This window comes from Paroedura picta, chromosome 1 (genome assembly GCF_049243985.1).
Source record: "Paroedura picta isolate Pp20150507F chromosome 1, Ppicta_v3.0, whole genome shotgun sequence".
NCBI classification, from domain to species: domain Eukaryota; kingdom Metazoa; phylum Chordata; class Lepidosauria; order Squamata; family Gekkonidae; genus Paroedura; species Paroedura picta.
Window position 1 is genome coordinate 4,158,943 of NC_135369.1, and position 23,078 is coordinate 4,182,020.

At 46.4% G+C, this 23,078-nt stretch overlaps 1 protein-coding gene across 1 annotated transcript; it reads left to right on the plus strand.

Moving 5' to 3' along the window:
• The first annotated feature begins 2,811 nt into the window (after positions 1-2,811).
• LOC143829412 (methanethiol oxidase-like) lies at positions 2,812-21,756 on the plus strand. Its single transcript, XM_077320244.1, has 11 exons — positions 2,812-2,833; positions 5,219-5,331; positions 7,701-7,886; positions 9,493-9,613; positions 12,779-12,961; positions 14,782-14,960; positions 16,502-16,580; positions 17,831-17,952; positions 19,805-19,897; positions 20,556-20,674; positions 21,594-21,756. The coding sequence occupies exons 1-11, from the start codon at positions 2,827-2,829 to the stop codon at positions 21,754-21,756; spliced, it is 1,365 nt and encodes a 454-aa protein (XP_077176359.1). The 5' UTR covers positions 2,812-2,826.
• Positions 21,757-23,078: the final 1,322 nt, after the last annotated feature.

Consider the following 23,078-nt stretch of genomic DNA (forward strand, 5'->3'; position numbering starts at 1 on the left):
CAGCTCTTTCCTTCAGAGCCTGAGTAGCTTTTTATAAATAGGAACCACACCTTCTCTCCGGCTCCCTCCCACATCATTACGCTTTTAAGAGCCCTTTGGGTATGTGTAGATGACCACAAGCATCGCTCTGCTGCCAAACGTACAAGCCCCGACTGCAGGGATGTCTGTTTATCAGCAGACAGTGAAGGGTTCCCAGACAGAGAAGGGATCGGCCACAGAGATGTCCAGAAAAGGTAAGAAAGGGTCCATCCTGCAAAGGATTGGGGATGCAGTGTTTGAGACTGACCTGAACCTTCATCCTGGCCCCTCTTCTTTTCCAAGCTGAACGTTCCCAAGTCCCTCAGCCTTCCCCAGATCCCAGATCATCCTTGGTCCCTCTCCTTTGCACCCTCTCAATTTTGCTCACATCCTTTTTGAAGGGAGGCTTCCAGATCTGTACACAGTACTCCAAGGGCAATCTGACCAGTGCAATACACCGCGGGGCTCAAATCTCATGTTCGACTGTAAGCAAACTCAGCTGCCCTCTGAAACACCTGTTTAAGTTCCTGAACATTTCTAACAAATGATCCTTGCTTTTGGAATGGGTCTTACAAAGCATATGTTAGTACATAAACAGAAAGTATTTTTTATGGCACCTCAAAGATTGACAGATTTATTGTTGCATCAGTGATCACTAATTGCTGAATTAGAAGTTAACAAAATGCTTTGTGCTATTAGCAAGGCCTCTAGCGGTGTTATGGGGAAAAATGACTCATGTAATCTTTGGGGTTTTAGCTACACTTAGAGAAATCCCAGTAAAGACCAGGTTAGTAAAACTGTCTCCTTAATCCTGCATGCATTTTTTTTTAATTTAAAAAATAGAAAAGTAAAATGTAGCATAATAAATGAAATTTGCATTTTTATATTAGTTATACCGTTCTCTTTTTACATCCACAAGATTATTTCATTAAGCAAAAAACAAAACAACAAGTTGATAACCTTTTATATTCTAAATTTGATTCTGATTACACATCCTGATAGGCCTGGAGGATCATTATCTGTGGGGTCGCCATGGATTGGGCACAACTTCGCACCTAAGAACAACAATCTAACAATCTCATGACTTATTCATATCTCCAGAATTGTTTAAAATTCAAAATAGGGTAGCAATAATATAAGGCATTTTCATTGTCATTTTCATAGAATCATAGAATCGTAGAGTTGGAAGGGGCCACACATGCCATCTAGTCCAACCCCCTGCTCTACGCAGGATCAGCCCTAAGCATCCTAAAGCATCTAAGAAAAGTGTGTATCCAACCTTTGCTTGAAGACTGCCAGTGAGGGGGAGCTCACCACCTCCTTAGGCAGCCTATTCCACTGCTGAACTACTCTGACTGTGAAAAACTTTTTCCTGATATCTAGCCTATATCGTTGCACTTGTAGCTTAAACCCATTACTGCGTGTCCTCTCCTCTGCAGCCAACGGAAACAGCATCCTGCCCTCCTCCAAGTGACAACCTTTCAAATACTTAAAGAGGGCTATCATGTCCCCTCTCAGCCTCCTTTTCTCCAGGCTGAACATTCCCAAGTCCCTCAACCTATCTTCATAGGGCTTGGTCCCTTGGCCCCAGATCATCTTCGTCGCTCTCCTCTGTCGCTCTCCTCATTCTAACTCAGTCAAGTTCAGCCTTAGAGCAAAGCCATTTCTCTACCTCCAGCAACAGAAAAGCAAACAGGCAAAAAAATCCCCAACCTATTTTCATTGTTATGTCTGCATCTCATTTGCCAGGTCTTTACATTCCATTCTTCACTCAGATGGATTATGCAGCTGCAAGGGTATCAAACTGTGCTTCTGTAACTATAAAGAGTCTGTTAAATGTCTCATTTACATTCATATTCATTTTTGTACAGGGGTTGCTTTATTCCGGGACAGTAGATACCATGAGCATCCCTGTAATATTATAATAACTAGTGCTGATATTGGGGTAGGTTGTTTCTGCCATCTTGTGGGTTACTATATGTATTGTTTAATGTTTTAACGGGGTTTTTATGGGGTATTTTTTATGGTTTTAGTTATTAAGTGCCTCGAAGCGACAAAAGTTGTGTTTCTTATTCATCGTTATTCATAAGTATTTCTTATTCATCCGTTTCATAAGTATTTGAAGCCGATTCCTAAGTATTCCTAAGTATTCCTTATTCATCGGTTTAGGTGTTTGAAGAACAAACAAATTCCAGACTCCATCAGTCCTTTAATGGCGTCCTAACGTATGTTTGTGAACCGACTCGAAAAGATATATTTTTTAAAGTTAGTTATTTCCCAAAAATAATGTACAAGAATATATATCCAAATTGCTCAGCCTTTTTCAAAGAGTTTAATCTGTACTTGCAAGCATGTATTACAACTCTAGTTAATTAGACCTTGGCTAAAGTTCAAAGATTTACCACAGTTATCTTGGCTCTATAAAATCCAAGTCAAAGTTAGTCATATCATAAGATATTCAATCTGCAGTTCACTCCCTGTCAGTTTTGGCAGCCAGGTTGCACTTGGCTAGATTCCCAAAGATTTAAGGCAGATAATTTTACGTTCAAAGTTTCAGAGAGTTTTCATTTAAAAAAAAATACTTAGATGTAGATTTAGGCAAAATGTAACAAGTTGTAAAGAAATATTTTATTTTTAAATTTATAATTACATTTATATGCCGCTGCTCAGGTGGTCTGAGAGCCATTCTTATATTCTTTTGGGAGTAACAGAAATTTTCTCTCTCTCTCTCTTTCCTTTGTCTCCTTAAATGGCACAGGGGACTGTGGATGCGGATCCGGGCCTGGGTATGCAACCCCTCTGGATGCCATGAAAGGTAAACGCCTTTGACTCTACCTCAGAAAGAAAGACCCCCTGGGAACTGCAGGACCACCAGTGTCACTTCAGCCTCCTCCAAAGGGTGATTTCTAGAGAAGGGCAAGGCTGATTTTTCCATGTGCCACACACCCCACACTTCCATGGGCCCTGCGCAGTGCTTCCCCCCATGGATCAGGGCATAGCCTCTCTCTTCCCCCCTTGTCTCTCTTTAAGAACATTCAGAGTGACACCCCTTTCCACTGAGTGGACTTCTGCCCCCAGTCTGGCTGTTCCCACTGAAATTGTAGTTTGCTAGGGCTCCCTAAATCTTTTAACTGGCTCTGATGCTTCGGGCCCTGCGAATTCTTGAACCACTCATTGGAGAAGGGGAGCCTCACACTTTTTGAGCCTGTGGCATCCTTTGGATATCTGACACAGTGTGCCTAGCTGCAAAATGGCTTCCGAAGGGGGTGGAGCTAGCCACAAAATGGCTGCCGAAGTTTACTTTCATCATATAGTCAAGATTCTTTGCTGTGTTGGCAGCTGCTGTGAAAGCCACTTAAAAAATAATCTGCACAGCCAGTCCGAAACCTCACTGGGCAAAAGCCCTACCTGGCCTCACTCACTTTCTAAAAATGCTTGATATACACAAGGAAAGGTATCGGTGCGTGTCATGGCACCACATTAGGGACCCCTGTTCTAGAAAGTGCCCTCCTTCCCACAATGCACCTGTTCTGGAACTATTTCTCTGGCATCAGCTCCCCTGGCAACTTTAAGTTGTCACCTCCCTGGGGTTTGAGGGAACATCAAAGAGATCTGGAATCAAATGCTGAATCTGCTCTGCTGCCTCATGACAGATGATCCTGTGGTCAAGATTCCTGGAATTCCAGTTACTTCCCCAGAAGTCTTCTGTGACATTCTGAGTCAAACCTCCATCCGATCTTCCCAGCAATTTCAAAAGAGTTCTTTCAGCCATCCACTGGTTTGGATCGGCAAAAGAAAGTAGCCCCTCTGTCAGTCCTCTGCCAAAGAAGGACCAGCTAAGAATTTAGGAAAACTCTACTGGAGCACATTGAGATTCAAGTCCAGTAGTACTTTAGAGTAGCGATCCCCAACCTGTGGGCCGCGGACCACATGTGGTCCTTTGACTAATTGGAGGTGGGCCCCGAAGGATGCCTTCTCCCCCCCCCGGCCCTTTACTTCATCCCCCCCAGCCCTTTACAACACACTTCATTGTTGTGGTGTGTCTGTATCTTATTTTGAAGGGATGTTTAAACATGGCCATAGCTATCAGAGAGTGTTAGGGCAGGGGTTGAGAGTAGAGGAGTAAACTACCCCCCCCACCGGGCCTCAGTAAAAGGCGTTGAGTGGTCCCCGGTGAGTGGTCCCCAGCGTTGAGTGGTCCCCGGTGATAAAAAGGTTGGGGACCACTGCTTTAGAGGAAATGGGGAATAGTGTAGAATAGTCCAATCCCATCAGATCTCCTGGCCAACAAGGGCCAGTACTTGGATGGGAGAGACCACCAAGGAAGATTTGGCAGAGGAAAGGAATGGCAGAGTTTATTTATTTATTATATTTACATACCGACCTCCCCGAAGGCTCAGAGTGGTTGACATAAAACAATAGAACAATACAGATAACTTAGATTAACATTAATGAAGTGAAAAAACAAGCAACATGGAACAGTAGAAAAATATGTAGAAAAAACAGTAGAATATGTAGAATATGTAGAATATGTAGAAAAAACAGTAGAAAAACATTAAATTAACTCCTACTGATAGCCCATTGGGTTGGGCGGAATTGTAGTGGGTACCATAGGAGAGATGCTCAGGGGGAGGGCCCGTGGGAATTGATGGTACAGGTCAACCTCAACCAAATGCCTGGTGGAGGAGCTCCCTTTTGCAGGCCCTGCAGAACTGTTCAAGTTCCGTCAAGGTCCTGATCTCCACTGGGAGCTCGTTCCACCAGGTGGTTGAGGTCAAGCGAGCTTCCCTGGGGCCAGGGATCACCAGGAAGTTGGAAGTGCTAGAGCATAAGGCTCCTTGGGGGGTATAGGCAGGGAGGTGATCCCTCAGGTACAATAAGCCCAGACGGTGTATGGCCTTAATGGTGATAACTAGAACCTTAAGTCTGATCCAGAATTCAATTATCACTTCCTCTGGAGAAAATGGCTGTAATAAATAAACCTCTCAAAGATTTCACAGGACTCAGACTTTGTTCAGATAAGTAGCAAAAGCTCCTCCCCTGCCACAAATTTTGTTATTCTGGATTCCTGCTCTTTTTAAGAGGAAGCTGATCTTTGATCAAAAGCCAGGGGGAGAGTGGGCCTTGAATCAAGAAAGCCATTGCTGTTTTTCCAACATTCCTATTTCTTGATTGCTAAATGCCCTCTTTGCTCCCCAAGGTCCCAGAGAAAGGCTCATCTATGTTCCCTGCATTTTAACTGGAACCAGCATCCAAGCACCCGACTACTTGGCGACGGTGGACGTTGATCCAGAATCCCCAACTTATTGCAAGGTTCTGACCTGAGATCTTTTCATTGGGGGATGTTCCACTTTGCTGTTCCTCCACTCAAGTTCCAGAGATGGATGAAGAGAGGGTAGAAATGAACATGTCTTCATCTGGATGGTCATCCCCAGGTGGTATTTAGAAGGGAGGCCACCAAGGAAGTCCAGGGGTAATACTCATAGTCAGGCAATGATGAACCACCACTATACATTTTTTGTCTTGATTTGGATGGCTCAATCTAACTTGACCTCATGAGATTTTGGAAGCTAAGCAAGGTTGGCCCTGGTTAGTATTTGGATGGAAGACCACCAAGGAAGTCCAGGGTTGTGACAGGGAGGCAGGCAATGGATAACCACCTCTGAACAACTCTTGCCTTGACCTAGATAGCCCAAGTTAGCCTGATCTTACCAAATATTGGAAGGTGGGCCATGGTGAGTACTTGAATGGGAGACCAGCTGGTAAGTTCAGGGTTGTCTCTTGCCTAGAAACCCCATGAGGCATCACCATATGTTAGTTGCAACTCAACAGCAGTTTCCACCACCAGAAATGGACATGAGGATGGACATCTACTCTGTTTTCTACATGGACTTCCCAGATGTCTCTGAAGCAGTTGGGAACAAGGTCTAAAGGTGCTGGTATGAGCTACCCTCAGTGTTTGGAAGTCCTCAGCATGAACATGGAGGCTCTGGTGAACTAGATCCCATGTTCATTGACAGCTCCAATCCACATCAATTAATTCATCAGTTCCTTTTTTGAAACACCCCACCCCCCTTGGTCTTCGGATTTAGTTTCTTGTAGATTGGGAAATTCCTGGTGGGACCAGGAGATCTCCCAGAATTCTAAATGATCTCCTGATAACAAGTTCCCCTGGAGAAATCACTGCTTTGGAAAACAGACTCTATGGAATCATAGTGGAAGGGGCTGCCTAAGGAGGTGGTGAGCTCCCCTTCACTGGCAGTCTTCAAGCAAAGTTTGGAGACACACTTTTCTTGGATGCTTTAGGATGCTTTGGGCTGATCCTGTGTAGAGCAGGGGGTTGGACTAGATGGCCTGTATGACCCCTTCCAACTGTGATTCTGTGATTCTGTGATAGCCCTCTGTGTTCTCTATTCTTCCCCAAATCCCACCTTTCCCTGAATCTCCCCAAAAAACTTAAGGGAAAAAATGGCAGCTTTGAATGGTGAATCTATGGCATTATGCCATTGAAGTCCCTGCCCTCTCCAAACCCTGCTGTCTTTAGACTCCACCCCCAATTTCTCCAGGTATTTCCCACCGGGAATTGGAAGCTTTATATAAGGAACTCAAGTGTGAATTTATTAACCTGCTAAGCAGGATATGAAAACATAAGGGGCATTTGTGTCTGAGGACTGGAATGTAACCAATGCCACATTGGCTAGCCTGATTTTATGACATTTCAGAAGCTAAGCAGGATTGTCCCTGGTTTGTTCTTGGATGGGAGACCATCAAGGATGGCCAGGGATGCTACTCAAAGGCAGGTCATGGTAAATCATCTCTGAAGGTCTCTTGCCTTGACCTGGCTGGGCCAGGCTAGCTTGGCCTCATCAGTCTAAGCAGGGTTGATCCCATAGAATTATGGAATCATAGAGCTGGAAGGGACCTCCTGGATCATCTAGTCCAACCCCTTGCACTATGCAGGACACTTACACCGCTATCGCTCATCCATTACCCTGAGTAGTATTTGGATGGGAGACCACTAAGGAACTCCACAATTGTGATGTAGGGGCATGCAATGGCCAACTCCCTCTAAACATCTCGTCCCTTGAGAACCCTACATGATCATCAGAAGTAGACTACAACTAGCCCTGCTGTGGGTCAGGCGGCGGCGGGGGGCAGACCTAAGGTCTCTGCTTATCTGATATCTTGGTCATCTTTGGACACATGGCCAGGGTCTTCTTCCCCGTCCAGGCAAGCTTCCAGGTACTCCCGCCCCCATTCTGCACCTTGCAATTATCTTCGTCTGTACAAAGTTCACTCTCTATTTCTCTGGTGAAAGGATTCTCTACAAGAATGAAAACCATGATGGCCACTACATTGCAAGCACCTTTCGAGTTCTGACACAGTGAGGGGTCAAGCCACAATATGGCTGCCGCAGTTTACCTTCTGTCTTTCAGTGAAGATCCTTGGCTTGTGGTAGCAGCTGCTGTCAAGGCAATGTTTCCAAAAATCTGAACAGCCTTTCAAATACCCAGTGACCAATCAAAATCCTTCTTGGGCAGAATCCCTACCTTTCCTCGCCAAGTGCATAAATAAAAAATTGACAATCAACAGGAAAGGGGTTGGCAGATATCATGGTGCCCAAGAGGCACCATGAACTAGGCTGGATTGGAGAGTAGCTAACTTTCCTGTTCCCTCCACAGGTGATCCACCGCCTGCCCATGCCTTTCATCCATGATGAACTCCACCACTCTGGGTGGAACGCCTGCAGCAGCTGTTTCGGGGACACCACCAAGAAGCGGAACAGGCTGATCCTTCCTTGCTTGGGCTCCTCTCGCATTTACGTGGTGGACACCGGGACTGACCCGAGAGCCCCCAGGCTCCACAAGGTACGTCTTCATTGGAGAAGTGCAAATTAGCCCTGGGGATGGGGGGAGCTGGTGGAGGTGGACATGGAACATGGGGAGGTGTTATGGGGCTGCAAAAATTTCTGTGTGGGGATGTTGGAAGCAGTATGGGATGGCCTTTAGAACCACTGCAGTGTAGTGGTTAGAAAGCTTGCTTAGGATCATATAGATTCCAAATTCAAATCCCCACTCTTGAATGGAAGCGGCCTGGATTACCTTGGGCCCCTAAGTTTATTTCCTGTCACTTGTAATTTCAAGTATAAATAGATGCCCTATGTCCATGGACTATGATTATCATGAGCCCCTACCAGCATGGCCAATTGGCAGAGTCTCATTATGGATGTGCAGCGCATGCGCGTTTTCGGCCGAGCATGGTGCATGTGCGCATGTGCGCATGTGCGCATGTGCGTCCCGGCCACACATGCGCAATGCGCGTGAGCGGCCCTGCTTCCTTCTCCCTCCCCTCCCACAGTAAGAAGCTTGCTGGGCCACAAGCTTGCGGCCTGGGAAGTTTCTTACTGCGGGGGGGGGCAGGGAAGGGGAAGCCGCGGCCTGGTTCCAGGGCCTTCACCGCGGCCCGGTGGTTGGGGACCACCGGATTAGGGCACCTAACCACAAGTCGCCATGTGCCTCTAGGTGTGACATTTCACATCTCCAGCTGTGGCAACACATTGTTTCATGGAAGGCTCGTTGTTCTGTTCATGATTTTGCCGGATTTCACATCCAGCTGCTCCTTAGAAGGCCAAAGGGGTTCCAGGGAGCAAGGTTCGGAGAGTCAGACCTCAGTCTCTGATTGATCATGCTCTGAAAATCTTGTAGATCTCTGAGGTGCTCATGGACTCAAATCCAGGGCTGATTCTGCACTTACTTTGTTTTTTCCATTGTGGATCCTGCTGAATTTAGATTGATTTGAACTCAGGTCGTCCTCTATCTCCCCCCCCCCCATTGAAACAGAAAGTTTTCTGCACTTGATTGGGGAAGCTCAGAGCGGGGAAGAGAGCCAAGCACAGCAGGAGTCTATTGAATGAGGTGGGGGGGGGGAGAGGATTGGGGACAGCAGAGGAGGGGAAATAAATCCAAGATGCAAATCCCTGCTGAGACAAGTTAGGGCTTCTGGAGCTCAGTCACTTTAAGGGAAGCCTTTCAACTGAAACCAGGAAGTCTTTGAACTGATGCCTTACATCGGGGAAGACTGCTTTGCTACAAGGCACAAAGAAGGATGTTTATTCGCACAAAGCAGAAATCTGCACACTTCTTGATGGTGATTTTTCAAATATCAAGGGTTATATCCACTTCTGCATGTTGCGGGGGAAAGGTAGGAACACTCCGGATCAATCATGCATGTTGCAGAGGGAAAATTTAAAGTGCCCAAAATCAAAATGGAAATTGAATTCAATGTAGGCTGCAGGGACTTAGTTGATCTGGGAGTGGGTAAAAAGCCCTGTGCAGACTACACCCAAATCTTCTTGTGCAGACCAAGATGGCTATCCTCCTGAAACTGTCTGACTCCTGGGTTCTGAGGAGGAACCCCACCATACCTCAGCTCAACTTAACTTCATTGCAAATGTTCTTTTCTTCGCTTCCACAGGTGATTGAAGCAAGAGAAGTGTTCCAGAAATGCAACTTAGCTTTCCTTCACACCTCTCACTGCCTTGGCTGCGGGGAAGTGATGATCAGTGCTTTAGGGGACCCATGTGGCAACGGAAAAGGTATTTCATGATATGGATCCCCATGTGGAATTTCAGTTGAGCGCTGTTTAGACCAGGGGTCACCAGTGTTGTGTTTGCAGGTGTTGTGGTTCCCACTGACATCTTTTCTGGAGCCTACCAAGTGCTTTTAGGAAGCCACTGGGGCTAAGTGGTGTTTTTCCTTCACAAAGCTTCTGAATCATTATTGGAAATTTGATTGGCTGCTGGTTTCCCAGGGCTGGAGGTGGGAGACTCCACCTCACCCCTCCCTTCCACGTTCTTTCCTGTTTATGCTTAGCTATGCCTTTGACCGGCAAGTGGTATTGCTGGGTTTCTCTTTGAAATGTTAATTCGCACCTCTTGTGTTCAAACGCTTTCTCTTGAGAACCTTATTTTCCGCCTAGGCATTAGGGGACATGAACCCAAGCCCATATATCCCCCCCTGTGGGGCCTTTGTTCAAATTGTCATTGTCGATTTTCCTGTTGTGATATACTTGTACTTATCAAAGGCAAACAGACTCACAACTAGGCTTCTGTAGTAATAGAAAGCTTTATTGGAAGTAGATCTGAACACTCCGATGTCTGAAGTCGAAACTGATCGATACATAGACAACAAGCAGTTATCAATGCATTTCTCCCGCCCAAATGTCCCCACTTTCCCAGGGTGAAATTACCCCACCACTTTCCCAGGGTGAAATTACCCCCCCCCCCAAGGTGCCATCCTGGGCTTCTGTCAAAGGCAGACAGACTCACAACAAGGCTCCTGGTTTAGTAAAGGTAAAGGTAAAGGTATCCCCTGTGCAAGCACCAGGTCATGTCTGGCCCTTGGGGTGACGCCCTCCAGCGTTTTCATGGCAGACTCAATACGGGGTGGTTTGCCAGGGCCTTCCCCAGTCATTACTGTTTACCCCCTAGCAGCAAGCTGGGTACTCATTTGACCGACCTCGGAAGGATGGAAGTCAGTCAACCTTGAGCCGGCTGCTGGGATCGAACTCCCAGCCTCATGGGCAGAGCTTTCAGACAACATTTCTGCTGCCTTACCACTCTGTGCCACAAGAGGCTCTCCTGGTTTAGTAGAAAGCTTCAATTGGAAGTAGTTCTGATCACTCTAACATCTGAAGTCAAGACTGTTTGATATCGGGAAAGCAAGCAGTTATCAATACAATTCTCCCGCCCAAACGGTCCCTGTTCCCATGGGAGGGATAGTCCCCCCCTGCCAGGTACGATCCTGGGCTTCCTGCCAGAGTGCCTTGGTCGAATCGGCGCCTCACTTTGTAGATAAGCTGTTTACAGGGGTACTTGCTACCTAAGTTTCACAGCAGGGGAGAATGCAGTGTGAAAAAGCTCAGGGTCATCAAAGGAGGATAGAGGTTCAAAGGAGTACTACAGAGTCATAAGCATAGGAGGTTACACACACACAAAGATGGGGTCTCTCTGGTCAGCCTGGCTCAATCATGGAAGAGAGCAGGGGACTGATCCTGACAGCTTCCTGGAATCAGCGCCCTTCTCTGAGAGCCAGTTTGGTGTAGTGGTTAGGAGTGCGGACTTCTAATCTGGCATGCCAGGTTCGATTCTGCGCTCCCCCACATGCAGCCAGCTGGGTGACCTTGGGCTCCCCACGACACTGATAAAATTGTTCTGACCGGGCAGTGATATCAGGGCTCTCTCAGCCTCACCTCCCTCCCAGGGGGAGAGGAAAGGGAAGGCAACTGTAAGCCGCTTTGAGCCTCCTTCAGGTAGGGAAAAGCGGCATATAAGAACCAACTCTTCTTCTTCTTCTTCTTCTTCTTCTTCTTCTTCTTCTTCTTCTTCTTCTTCTTCTTCTTCTAGATAACAAGGCACAGAGCAACATTTGCAACTAAGTGCCACAGAAGGAGAGAATACACATTGCAGTGTGAAACAGCTCAGGGTCATAAAAGGGGTTACAAAGGTTCTACAAACACACAATCTACAAAAGATGGAGTCTCTCTGGACAACCTCAAAGCATGGCAGAGATCAGGGGGCTGATGCTGACAGTACTGAAACCTGTTCCTGTATGTTCCTTCTAATAAATCAGCTCTGATGTTTGGGGCTTTGCTCTGTTGGGTCAGAAGGTAGACTCCCGGATGCGTTCCTTGTGGGTTGTTACATTTGCAACACAGAGGTCTGCGTGGTGTGACGCAGTTAAGTTAAGCTGCGGCAGCTAACTCCACCTCCTGCGGCTGCCATTTTGTGGCAGCCATTTAGTTGCTGAACCTCCCCGTGTCAGAATTCCAAATATGACCACTTTTTCGAAAAAGCTTCAGAACCACTAGACAACAACCAATGACTCAGTCAAAACTGGATTGATCTATTGAAGTAAACTCGAGTTGCTATATTGTTTTTGTTAATATTATTTATTTTAAAAAAATGGTAAAAAGTAGGTGTTCTCAACCAGGGTTATGTGAAACCAGGGTTATGTGTTCTCAACCAGGGTTATGTGAAACTCCGTGGTTTCCTGACAGCCCTGGAAGGGTTTCTCAAATGGGTGGAGCTCATTAATATATATATATGAACATAAAAGAAAAGCTGTCTGTCCCAGCATGCTTTGGAGGGCATCAGTTCGTAGGGTCATCATACATAAATTGAAAGTACCAATAGTTTTAATCAGGGCATTGATCTTCGTTGCTTCCGAGCACCTGTTAAGGTGACCCAATGAACAGATTAATTGCCTAACCACACCATACCTGAGATCTATGCATCTATTTGTTATTTATATTCTTTCTTTCTTTCTTTCTTTCTTTCTTTCTTTCTTTCTTTCTTTCTTTCTTTCTTTCTTTCTTTCTTTCTTTCTTTCTTTCTTTCTTTCTAGTTGGATTTATATACCGCTGTTCGCCAAAAGGTCTCACGGCAGTTCACAATAAAATATAAAATCACAGTAAAATCACATAAATCCCCATAAATACCCCATTTTACTGACCACCACTCCCAGATCATGCTGGCTCGTGGCAATTTACAAAACACACACACACACAAAACAAGAATAAAACTAATTTTCCCAGCAGCCTAAACCAGTCACAACCCTTCCCCATTTCCCCAACCTGTGCCAGTATCTCCCCATACATAAGAAACTAATTTGCTTTGGATTGCCTTTGGATTGCCCACCCTTTGGCAAGTAGTTCAAGATGGGGTGCATGTTTCTGAGCCTGGATCTTGTACTTCTGCCAGGTGGTTTTGTCCTTCTGGATGCGGAGACCTTTGAAGTGAAAGGGAACTGGGAGAGACCCACACAAGCAGCCCCGATGGGGAACGATTTCTGGTACCAGCCCAGGCACAATGTCATGATAAGCACTGAATGGGGGGTGCCGAAATTCTTCATCACCGGGTTCAACCCAGCTGACCTGGGAAAAGGTAATGCTCAGGCTAAACTACATAGGGATGTAGTTATTTATTCATGTATTTATTTATTGAAATAGAAACACAGAGCTGGAAGGGAACTCAAGAGTCCTCTAGTCCAGGGGTAGTCAACCTGTGGTCCTCCAGATGTTCAAGGACTACAATTAGCCTGAGCCCCTGCCAGCAAATACTGGCAGGGGCTCATGGGAATTGTAGTCCATGGACATCTGGAGGACCACAGGTTGACTACCCCTGCTCTAGTCAACCCCCCTGCACAATGCAAGAGGTTCACCTAGACTTTGGCCACTGTGTGACACAGGACTGACTGACTGGGCCATTGGCCTGATCCAACATGACGTATGTTCTCTTGTTACCTTGAGCTGAGAATGTATGACTGGCCCAAGTTGCCAAGCAATCTTCCGTGGCAGGGGTGGGGATTTGAACTGGAGTTTGTCAGACCCTAGTCCAAAGCTTTAACCCCTGCACCATGCTGTCTCTTCCTAAGCAAGACTGGCTTCCTTCAGCACCAACTCCTCTGACTGGCAGCGACTCCTCAAGAGATCAGAGAGGGTTCTCTTGCCCACAAAGGAAACTCCTCACGGGGGTTGTTGGCCTTGGGCTGGGAATGGTGACTATTATGCTTTCATGGGAGACGCCAAAAGAAGTCCAGGGTTGCTATGCAGACGCAAGCAATGACAAAACCACCTCTTTTCATCCTTTGCCCAGAACTGGAAGGCCCAGGCTGGCCTGTTCTCATCAGATCTTGGAAGCTAAGCAAGGTTAGCCAGGTGGTCCAGCTAGACCAGGATCCTCCCTCCCACACAGGCACAGAATCATAGAATCAAAGAATCATAGAGTTGGAAGGGGCCATACAGGCCATCTAGTCCAACCCCCTGCTCTACGCAGGATCAGCCCTAAGCATCCTAAAGCATCCAAGAAAAGTGTGTATCCAACCTTTGCTTGAAGACTGCCAGGGAGGGGGCGCTCACCACCTCCTTAGGCAGCCTGTTCCACTGCTGAACTACTCTGCCTGTGAATTTTTTCCCCCTGATATCTAGCCTATATCGTTGTACTTGTAGTTTAAACCCATTACTGTGTGTCCTCTCCTCTGCAGCCAACGGGAACAGCATCCTGCCCTCCTCCAAGTGACAACCTTTCAAATAGTTAAAGAGGGCTATCATGTCCCCTCTCAACCTCCTTTTCTCCAGGCTGGAGACAGAGACTAAGGCTAGGACTGTGACAGAGAACGGTACACAGTATTCCAAAGGAGGCAGCACCATCGACCTATACAGGAGCATTATTGGATCAGCTGTATTATTTTCAATAATAATAATGACAGAGAATGGGGTGGCTGGATGAAGCCACCGAAGCAGTCGGTGTGAGCTTAAATGGACTCGGGGGAATGGTGGAAGACAGGAAGGCCTGGAGGATCATTGCCCATGGGGTCACGATGGGCTGGACAAGACTTCGCACCTAACAACAACATTATTTTTAATACTTTTCCTAATAATTCCTAAAATATAGTTTGCTTTTTTCAATGCCGCACCCAGACTGAGCTGGCTTTCTCATTGAACTATCCATGACCACTCCAAGCCCTTTCCCCCTCCATTTTATCCACATTAAGCTCCAGTTTCTTAAAGTCTCTCTGGTCCTCCATGACCATTGGTTATAGAAAAAAACATGGCATAGAACTGGCTGTTCGGGGTCAGCTGCTTCTGAGCACCAGGAGGACTCAGGACTGTGACATTTCTCAGTGACCAAAACCCCGTGACCTCTGGTGGAGTCAGTCACTCACCAGCTGACTGGTTTTGGTTTCTTTTTCTGTCCACCTTCAGGGCGCTACGGCCGTCGCCTGAATGTCTGGGACTGGACCACTCACTGCCTTCTACAGTCGATTGATTTAGGGGAGGATTCTATCCCCCTGGATATCCGGTTCCTGCACAACCCCAACGCTGCACATGGAATGGTGACCTGTGGGCTCCAGGGCTCCATATATCACTTCTACAAGATGCAGGTGAACGTTGCAACTGTGTATGCATGGCTAGCTGAATTTTCTTCCCAGAAGCGGGGAGGGTGGTAGTGGTAGTGGACAATCCCACTCATGCAAGTTCACCAGCACTGACAATTTCACTGCTGATCTTCAAAGGTTCTTTTGCCTGTAATGGAGGTTGTAAATCCAATGTAATAGAGGTTGTAAATCCAATGGTTGTAAATCCAAAGGATCCCTATTGTGATGGATCCCTCTTGCTCTGCTAGTGACCCTACCTTCCCTCTGTAATGCTTCCCCCCCAACCACCATGGGGCTGGTGAGTGGGACAGGCTCAGGCAGTAAGTCATATGCTGGGTGAACTCACCAAGAGAGATAAGAGAACATAAATAAAATGGTGTCTCTGAAGGAGGAAGGTGAATTCCAGTTCTTTAGTCACTGTTCTTAAATCTTCAATCCACTTTTCAGCCTTAGGGGAATGGCAAGACAAATTCAGCAGCTATGGCCTTCACAGTTCCATTGCGAGGATAACGGAGGTCTTTTCAGTTCCCATCAGAGCTTGTTCAGGCCCATGTTTAAACATTCCCAGAATGCCCGAGGTTGGAAAGTAGAGATAGTTGCTAGAATCCTGCTGCCTGTCTAAGCCAGATACGGTAAGAGTCTAATTCTGTATCAGGCTGCACCTCACATAAAAATCAGTTACTGCCTGTAAATGTGCTTTCTCTGTTAATGCTCTGACCTTATGAGGAGGTCAGGATACTTCCCAATCTCCTGGCTTTTATCAAACGATGCAAAACTGAACTATTAAAGAGGGCTTTTTTTAAAGAGGGAAAAGGGTTGTGCTGTACAAAATGCTTTTACAATCTGGCTTGGAATAATGATTAATAATGAGAGCCAGTTTGGCATAGTGGTTAGGAGTCTGGAATTCTAATCCGGTGTGCAGGGTTTGATTCCCCGCTCCTCCTCCACATGCAGCCAGATGGGTGACCTTGGGTTCGTCACAGCACTGATAAAGCTGTTCTGACCAAGCAGTAATGTCAGGGCTCTCAGTCTCACCTACCCCACAGGGTGTCTGTTGTGGAGAAAGGAAAGGGAAGGTGACCGTAAGCCACTTTGAGACTCCTTTGGGTAGAGAAAAGCGGCATATAAGAACCAACTCTTCTTCTTCAGTAATCTCAGGGCTCTCTGTTCTCACCTACCCCACAGAAAAGCAACAAATAAGAACCAACTCTTGTTCTTATGATTATGAAGATGATGATGATAAACTGAGCAGTTTCTCATGGCCCTGTCACAAGGATTGTTCATCTTGAATGTGCCCCTCGACTCTTGATCTCTTTTACTTCAAGTCAGATGCTATTCTGTAATTTCTGTACTGCTTCATGTGCCATATGAATACTTATGCGATGCTTCATTTCTTTCTGGGGGTTTCTAACTTCTAAAATCCCTAGGCATTGGTTTTTCATAATCCCAGTTTGCTATTTGTGCAAACTCTCTCAGTGTAACCTGCCTCATATCCTTGTGGAAAAGACAATATGATGTAAATAAAATGATCTCTATTTCCTCTGCAGGATGGAAGTTGGACAGCAGAGAAAGTGATCCAGATTCCAAGCAAGAAAGTGTCAGGATGGTTATTACCCGAAATGCCAGGTTGGTCACAAGGAGGGAGTTTGGGATTCTTCTTAATACTTTCCTCCATCCCTGCTCTTTGCAAACTGCAGTTGGTTTGCAAGAGAGACAGCTTGGTGTAGTAGTTAAGAGTGAACTGGATTGGATCACAAGAAATCGCAAGATGTCTTAGTCCCATTGTATACGGCACTGGTCAGACCACACCTGGAGTACTGTGTGCAGTTCTGGAGGCCTCACTTCAAGAAGGACGTCGATAAAATTGAAAGGGTACAGAGGAGAGCGACGAGGATGATCTGGGGCCAAGGGACCAAGCCCTATGAAGATAGGTTGAGGGACTTGGGAATGTTCAGCCTGGAGAAAAGGAGGTTGAGAGGGGACATGATAGCCCTCTTTAAGTATTTGAAAGGTTGTCACTTGCAGGATGCTGTTTCTGTTGGCTGCAGAGGAGAGGACACGCAGTAATGGGTTTAAACTTCAAGTACAACGATATAGGCTAGATATCAGGAAAAAGATTTTCACAGTCAGAGTAGTTCAGCAGTGGAATAGGCTGCCTAAGGAGGTGGTGAGCTCCCCCTCACTGGAAGTCTTCAAGCAAAGGTTGGATACACACTTTTCTTGGATGCTTTAGGATGCTTTGGGCTAATCCTGCGTTGAGCAGGGGGTTGGACTAGATGGCCTGTATGGCCCCTTCCAACTCTATGATTCTGTGATTCTATGATTCTGTGATTTCCCACTCCTCTTCCACATGCAGCCGGCTGGCAGACCTTGGGCCAGTCACAGTCCTGTTTGAGCTGTTCTCACAGAACAGTTTTGTCACTCAGTCCCACCTCCCTCACAGGGTGTCTGTTGTGGGAAGAGGAAAGGAAGGAGATCTCGAGGTATTTCCCAACCCATAGTCAGCATCCCTATGTCTCCACTGTTTTGGAACACAGAATCAATGCATCATGGTTTTTAATTCACTTATTTTAGTAGAAAAGATTCAAGCATTTAAATATAGAATCCTAGAGTTGGAAGGGGCCATGCAGGCCATCTAGTCCAACCCCCTGCTCAATGCAGGATCAGCCCTAAGCATCCTAAAGCATCCAAGAAAAGTTTGTATCCAAACTGCCAGACTGTTAAATTTCAAAAAGAAACTCTGCTGAGGGCCCTCCATCCCATGAATTCACTACAAAACCCATTATGTGGTGCAGATTTCATACCTGCCCATGAAAAGCTGCTGGAGATTAGAATAAAGGAAAAATAATAAATATTCTCACCTTCTTCTGTTCCAGCCTTGAATAACAGCATTGTCATTTCCTTGGACGATCGGTTCTTGTACATGAGCAACTTCCTACATGGTGACGTCCGTCAGTACGACATCACTGACCCTCACTGCCCCAGGCTGGTCGGCCAGGTAAACACCTTAATTTAAGGGTCCTTCTCTCTCTGGTTGGGAGAAGCAGCCAGGGATAAACCGTCATGCATCAGTTAAAATCCTCCGAGATCAGAAGACATTCTATGGCTTAGGCATAGAACATCTACTAGACTTATAGAAGGTTCACTAGCTGGCATTTCCAGTTAAAAGGACCAGGGAATGTGTGATGTGAAGATCTCTACCTTAAACTCTGGATAGGTGTTGCTAGTCAGAGTAGACAATACGGAGCTTGAGGGATTGATGGACTGATTCAATATCTGGCAGCTTGGTGTTTTATATGAAGGGAGGTGGCTCAGTGGAAAAGCCACTGCTTGGCATGCAGAAGGTCCCAGGATCAATCCTGGACATCTTCAGCTAAAAAGGCCAGCCTGTAAAGGTCTCCCCTGGGCAAGCACTGGGTCACGTCTGACCCTTGAGGTGATGCTCTCTAGCGTTTTCATGGCAGACTCAATACGGGTTGGTTTGCCAGTGCCTTCCCCAGTCATTACCGTTTACCCCCCAGCAAGCTGGGTACTCATTTTACCGACCTCGGAAGGATGGAAGGCTGAGTCAACCTTGAGCCAGCTGCTGGGATTGAACTCCCAGCCTCATGGGCAGAGCTTCAGACTGCATGTCTCCTGCCTTACCACTCTGCGCCACAAGAGGCTCTTAACCAGTCTTTAGGCGAGGTGAAAGACCCTGGGAAGCCTTTTCCAATCTTAGTAACAAAGGATGGAAATGGGATTTTCTGCATGCTGAGGCACAGGCCTGGGTTGGCTGCCTCCTCCTTAAACTGCCTGTAATCATTCAATTTCTTGCTTTCATGGGGAGAGAGAAAGAGTCCTAGGCAATAATTCCAGGTCACCCCTCTGCATCATTCCCAGAAATTGAAGTTACTGGGTTTATGATGAAGCAGGCTTATTGTGGCCTGATGGTCCTGTTCCACCCTCCCCTCTTCAAGGTTTTCCCCAGTTCCTGGAGAGACTTTTCTCAATCTCTCAACACATCTCCAGAATGAGTCAGGGGTTCCAACAGAACTGGGTAAAATGCAGCTCCTCTGTTTCTCTCTATACACATGCCCTATCAGGTTTTGAAATATAGGCTTAGGAAATTACCGCACAAGAATTTCCCTTGCCTTGAACTTTCTTTCAGCTCCCCAGGCTGCCTGGTCCAGACCTCAGGAAAGAGCTCTGTTTCCTTTGGGATTCCATCCTGAAGACAGTTTTTCCTTCCTGCAAAGAGTTTTTAAAATCTCTGTCTCTCAACCCACTGTCTAGGTCAGGCCAGGTCAGAGAAGTGCTTTCCCCGGAATGTCTCCAGGAATCTTGAACTACTATAAATTCCGTGTTCTGCATCAGATTATCACAGCATTTTACTGACAGTCCTGAGAATCATAGAATCACAGAGTTGGAAGGGACCTCTTGGGTCATCTAGTCCAACCCCCTGCACTATGCGGGACACTCCCAAACCTATCGCTCATCCACTGTCACCTGCCACCCCACTGAACCTTCACAGAATCAGCCTCTCCGTCAGATGGCTCTCCAGCTTCTGTTTAAAAATCTCCAAAGATGGAGAACCCACCACCTCCCGAGGAAGCCTGTTCCACTGAGGAACCACTCTGTCAGGAACTTCTTCCAGATGTTGAGATGGAATTCAAAATAATAGAATCACAGAGTTGGAAGGGACCTCCTGGGTCATCTAGTCCAACCCCCTGCACTGTGCAGGACACTCCCAACCCTCTCGCTCATCCACTTGTCACCTGCCACCGTCTTGAACCTCTGATCTATTGGTTCATGCATCTGAGTGATCCTCTTTCTTTTGGGGTGGTGGTGGGATCTTTGTGTCCTCACAGGTCTTTGTGGGGGGCAGCCTCCCAAAAGGTGGGGTGGTCACAGTCCTTGAAGATCCAGAGCTGGACGGCCAACCTGATCCTTTCATCATCCAAGTGAGTAAATCACAAACAAAGGAGGAGAGTACCAGGTGGATGGGAAGGTTAACAAATCTGGCTTCAGAAGTTCCTGGGAATTTGAGGATGGAAGCTGAGGATAGTTGAGTGTGCTCTACCTCTAGGCTTTCCATTTCTCCTAGACCTGAAGATTCCATTTCTCCTACACCTCCTACACCATTACCTGTCTCTGTACCATAAAATTGGCCTACCTTCCCATCAAAGTACTATGCAGCAGGGGTAGTCAACCTGTAGTCCTCCAGATGTTCATGGACCACAATTCCCATGAGCCCCTGCCAGCGTTTGCTGGGAGGGGCTCATGGGAATTGTGGTCCATGAACATCTGGAGGACCACAGGTTGACTACTCCTGCTATATAGAACTGACCCTGTTTAGCTTCCAGGATCTGATGAGATTGGGCAAGCCAGGCTTATCCATGTCCGTTTTAATCCAGATATGACTTGGGACCTGGAATCATCACTCTGCTTTCCTCAGGAGCCCCCACCCCCAATTAGTTGCTGGCAAAGGCTGCATCACTGAACTTCACAGTACTGACAACTCCCAACAGGTCATGTGAGCTGAACAGATGCCACTGAATCTTTCCCACTTTTTGCCCTCTGTGTTACTTCAACCTTCCTCCTGTTTCCTGTGTCCTTCAGGGAAGAAGAGTCTATGGGGGGCCCGAAATGATTCAGCTCAGCTTGGATGGCAAGAGACTTTACGTCACCAACAGTCTGTACACTCCTTGGGACAAGCAGTTTTACCCTGAAATGTTCAGGTAGGTAAAAAAAAACCTTGCTCCCTATTACTCTGCCAGTTTGATGCGGTGGTTAGGAGTGCGGAATTCTAATCTGGCAAGATGGGTTCGATTCTGCACTCCCCCACATGCAGCCAGCTGGGTGACCTTGGGCCGGTCATAGCATGGATAAAGCTGTTCTGACCGAGCAGGGATATCAGGGCTCTCTCAGCCTCCGCTCCCTCACAGGGTGTCTGTTGTGGGGAGAGGAAAGGGAAGGCGACTATAAGACACTTTGAGCTTCTTTCGGGTAGAGAAAAGCGGCATATAAGAATCAACTCTTCTTCTTCAGTAATCTCAGGGCTCTTTCAGCCTTTCCTCTCTCACAGGGTGTTTGTTGTGAGGAGAGGAAAGGGAAGGGAAGACAACTGGAAGCCGCTTTGAGCCTCCTTCGGGTAAAGAAAAGCAGCATATAAAAACCAAGTCTTCTTCTTCTTCTTCTTCTTCTTCTTCTTCTTCTTCTTCTTCTTCTTCTTCTTCTTCTTCTTCTTCAGTAATCCCAGGGCTCTCTCAGCCTTCCCCACCTCACAGGGTGTCTGTTGTGGGGAGAGGAAAGGGAAGGTGACAATAAGCCATTTTGAGCTTCCTTTGGGTAGAGAAAAGCGGCATATAAGAACCAACTCTTCTTCTTCTTCTTCTTCTTCTTCTTCTTCTTCTTCTTCTTCTTCTGTAATCTCAGGGCTCTCTCAGCCTTTCCTCTCTCACAGGGTATTTGTTGTGGTGAGAGGAAAGGGAAGGGAAGACAACTGGAAGGCACTTTGAGCCTCCTTCGGGTAGAGAAAAGAGGCATATGGCCCCTTCCAACTCTATGATTCTATGATTCATATAAAAACCAATTCTTCTTCTTTTTCTTCTTTGTTCACCACTTGTTCACCCGGACTATACTTCCATATTTCTTCAGGGAAGGATCCGTCATGCTACAGATTGATGTGGACACAGAATACGGAGGCCTGTGCGTGAATGAAGACTTCCTGGTTGATTTTGGGAAGGAACCTGCTGGGCCTGCCCGGGCTCATGAGATGCGCTACCCTGGGGGAGACTGCACCTCAGATATCTGGGTCTAGCTAGGGGGGCATGCAGGCCTGTACCAACACTAGATTTTGTGGAGGGCTGCACGCAGTGGCTTGTGGTTCTTCTCTACTCATTAGTTTGTTTTTTTTAGAAATGTTTGTGCTAATACTTGCCATTGGTGCTTTCTATGGTTGACAACTGTGGGTGGGGAAATTTCTGGAGATTTGAGTCTCAAGCCTGGAGAAAGTAGAATTTGAGGAGTGGAGGAAGATCACTCAGGTAGACAAAAGAGGCATAAAAGAACCAACTTCTTCTTCATCATTAACAAGCACATGACATCACCCTCGACCTTCCATTTTTCCTACACTCGATGGTGACCATGGAGTCCATCCCCCAAAACTGCTCTTTCCTCCAGGGGAACTGATCTCTTCAGTGTGGAGATAGGTGGTAATTCTAGGGGACTGCCCAGCCTCAACTTGAGGGTGACATCTATAAGCATCGGGCTTCTCAAAAGAGTTAATTGATTCAGTTGATGCTGAAATCCTGAGCGTGGAAATCACTTCATTTACATCCCTGTCAAAACAATCATAAAGCATGCTCAGTTTTCTCCTGGTGTTGGAAAATTAATACAGATTTTGATTGTTCATTATATTTAAGAAACATCAGTAACCCTAAGCTTAGAAATGCTTCAATGGACCTACTATGGACCAGACTATGCCGACAACCTACTTGGAAGGTCGATATGCACAGATACCAGTTGGAGCAAGAACCTGTATATGTGGAGAGCCAGCTGTAGAAGATGTAATTCATTATGCACTCCACTGTCCCCTTTATTCAGATTCATATTTCTGGGAAAGCTTCTTGTGAAGTACAAAGGGTACACAGAGCCTGAGATATTATGCTTGCTCTTGTTAGATTTGGACCCTTGTATAACACATATTACGCTAGAGGGCATCACCCCAAGAGTCAGACATGACCCGGTGCTTGCGCAGGGGATACCTTTACCTTTATAACACATAGTGTAGCTTTATTCTCCTTCAGTGCAATGAAATTTAGAAGATTTGCAAGACTTCGTTTTATTTGTTTTGGTTACATTCTTTGTAACTGATAGTAATAGCGATTTTGTATTGTATCTTGACACTCTATAGTATGATTAGCAGTTGAGATGATGGCTTGCTTGCATGTTTGCAATGTCCTTTGTCTATACGCAATAAATTTGACTGACTGACAAAATAATATGGCGGTAAAATTGTGTTTGACCTTCACCACCGAATACCTGTATGATACGTTGCTGCCATCTACAGAGTCGGACCCTCAGTCCATCAAAGTCAGTATTTCCTAGCCAAAATGGCAGGTGTCATGAAGAGGTCTTTCA

Bases quoted from the DNA above. Each gene is read 5' to 3' on its own strand.
- LOC143829412 (XM_077320244.1), top strand. The intron at 12,962-14,781 runs GTAATGCTCAGG...GTCCACCTTCAG, and splicing joins CCCAGCTGACCTGGGAAAAG to GGCGCTACGGCCGTCGCCTG. The intron at 19,898-20,555 runs GTGAGTAAATCA...TGTGTCCTTCAG, and splicing joins CTGATCCTTTCATCATCCAA to GGAAGAAGAGTCTATGGGGG.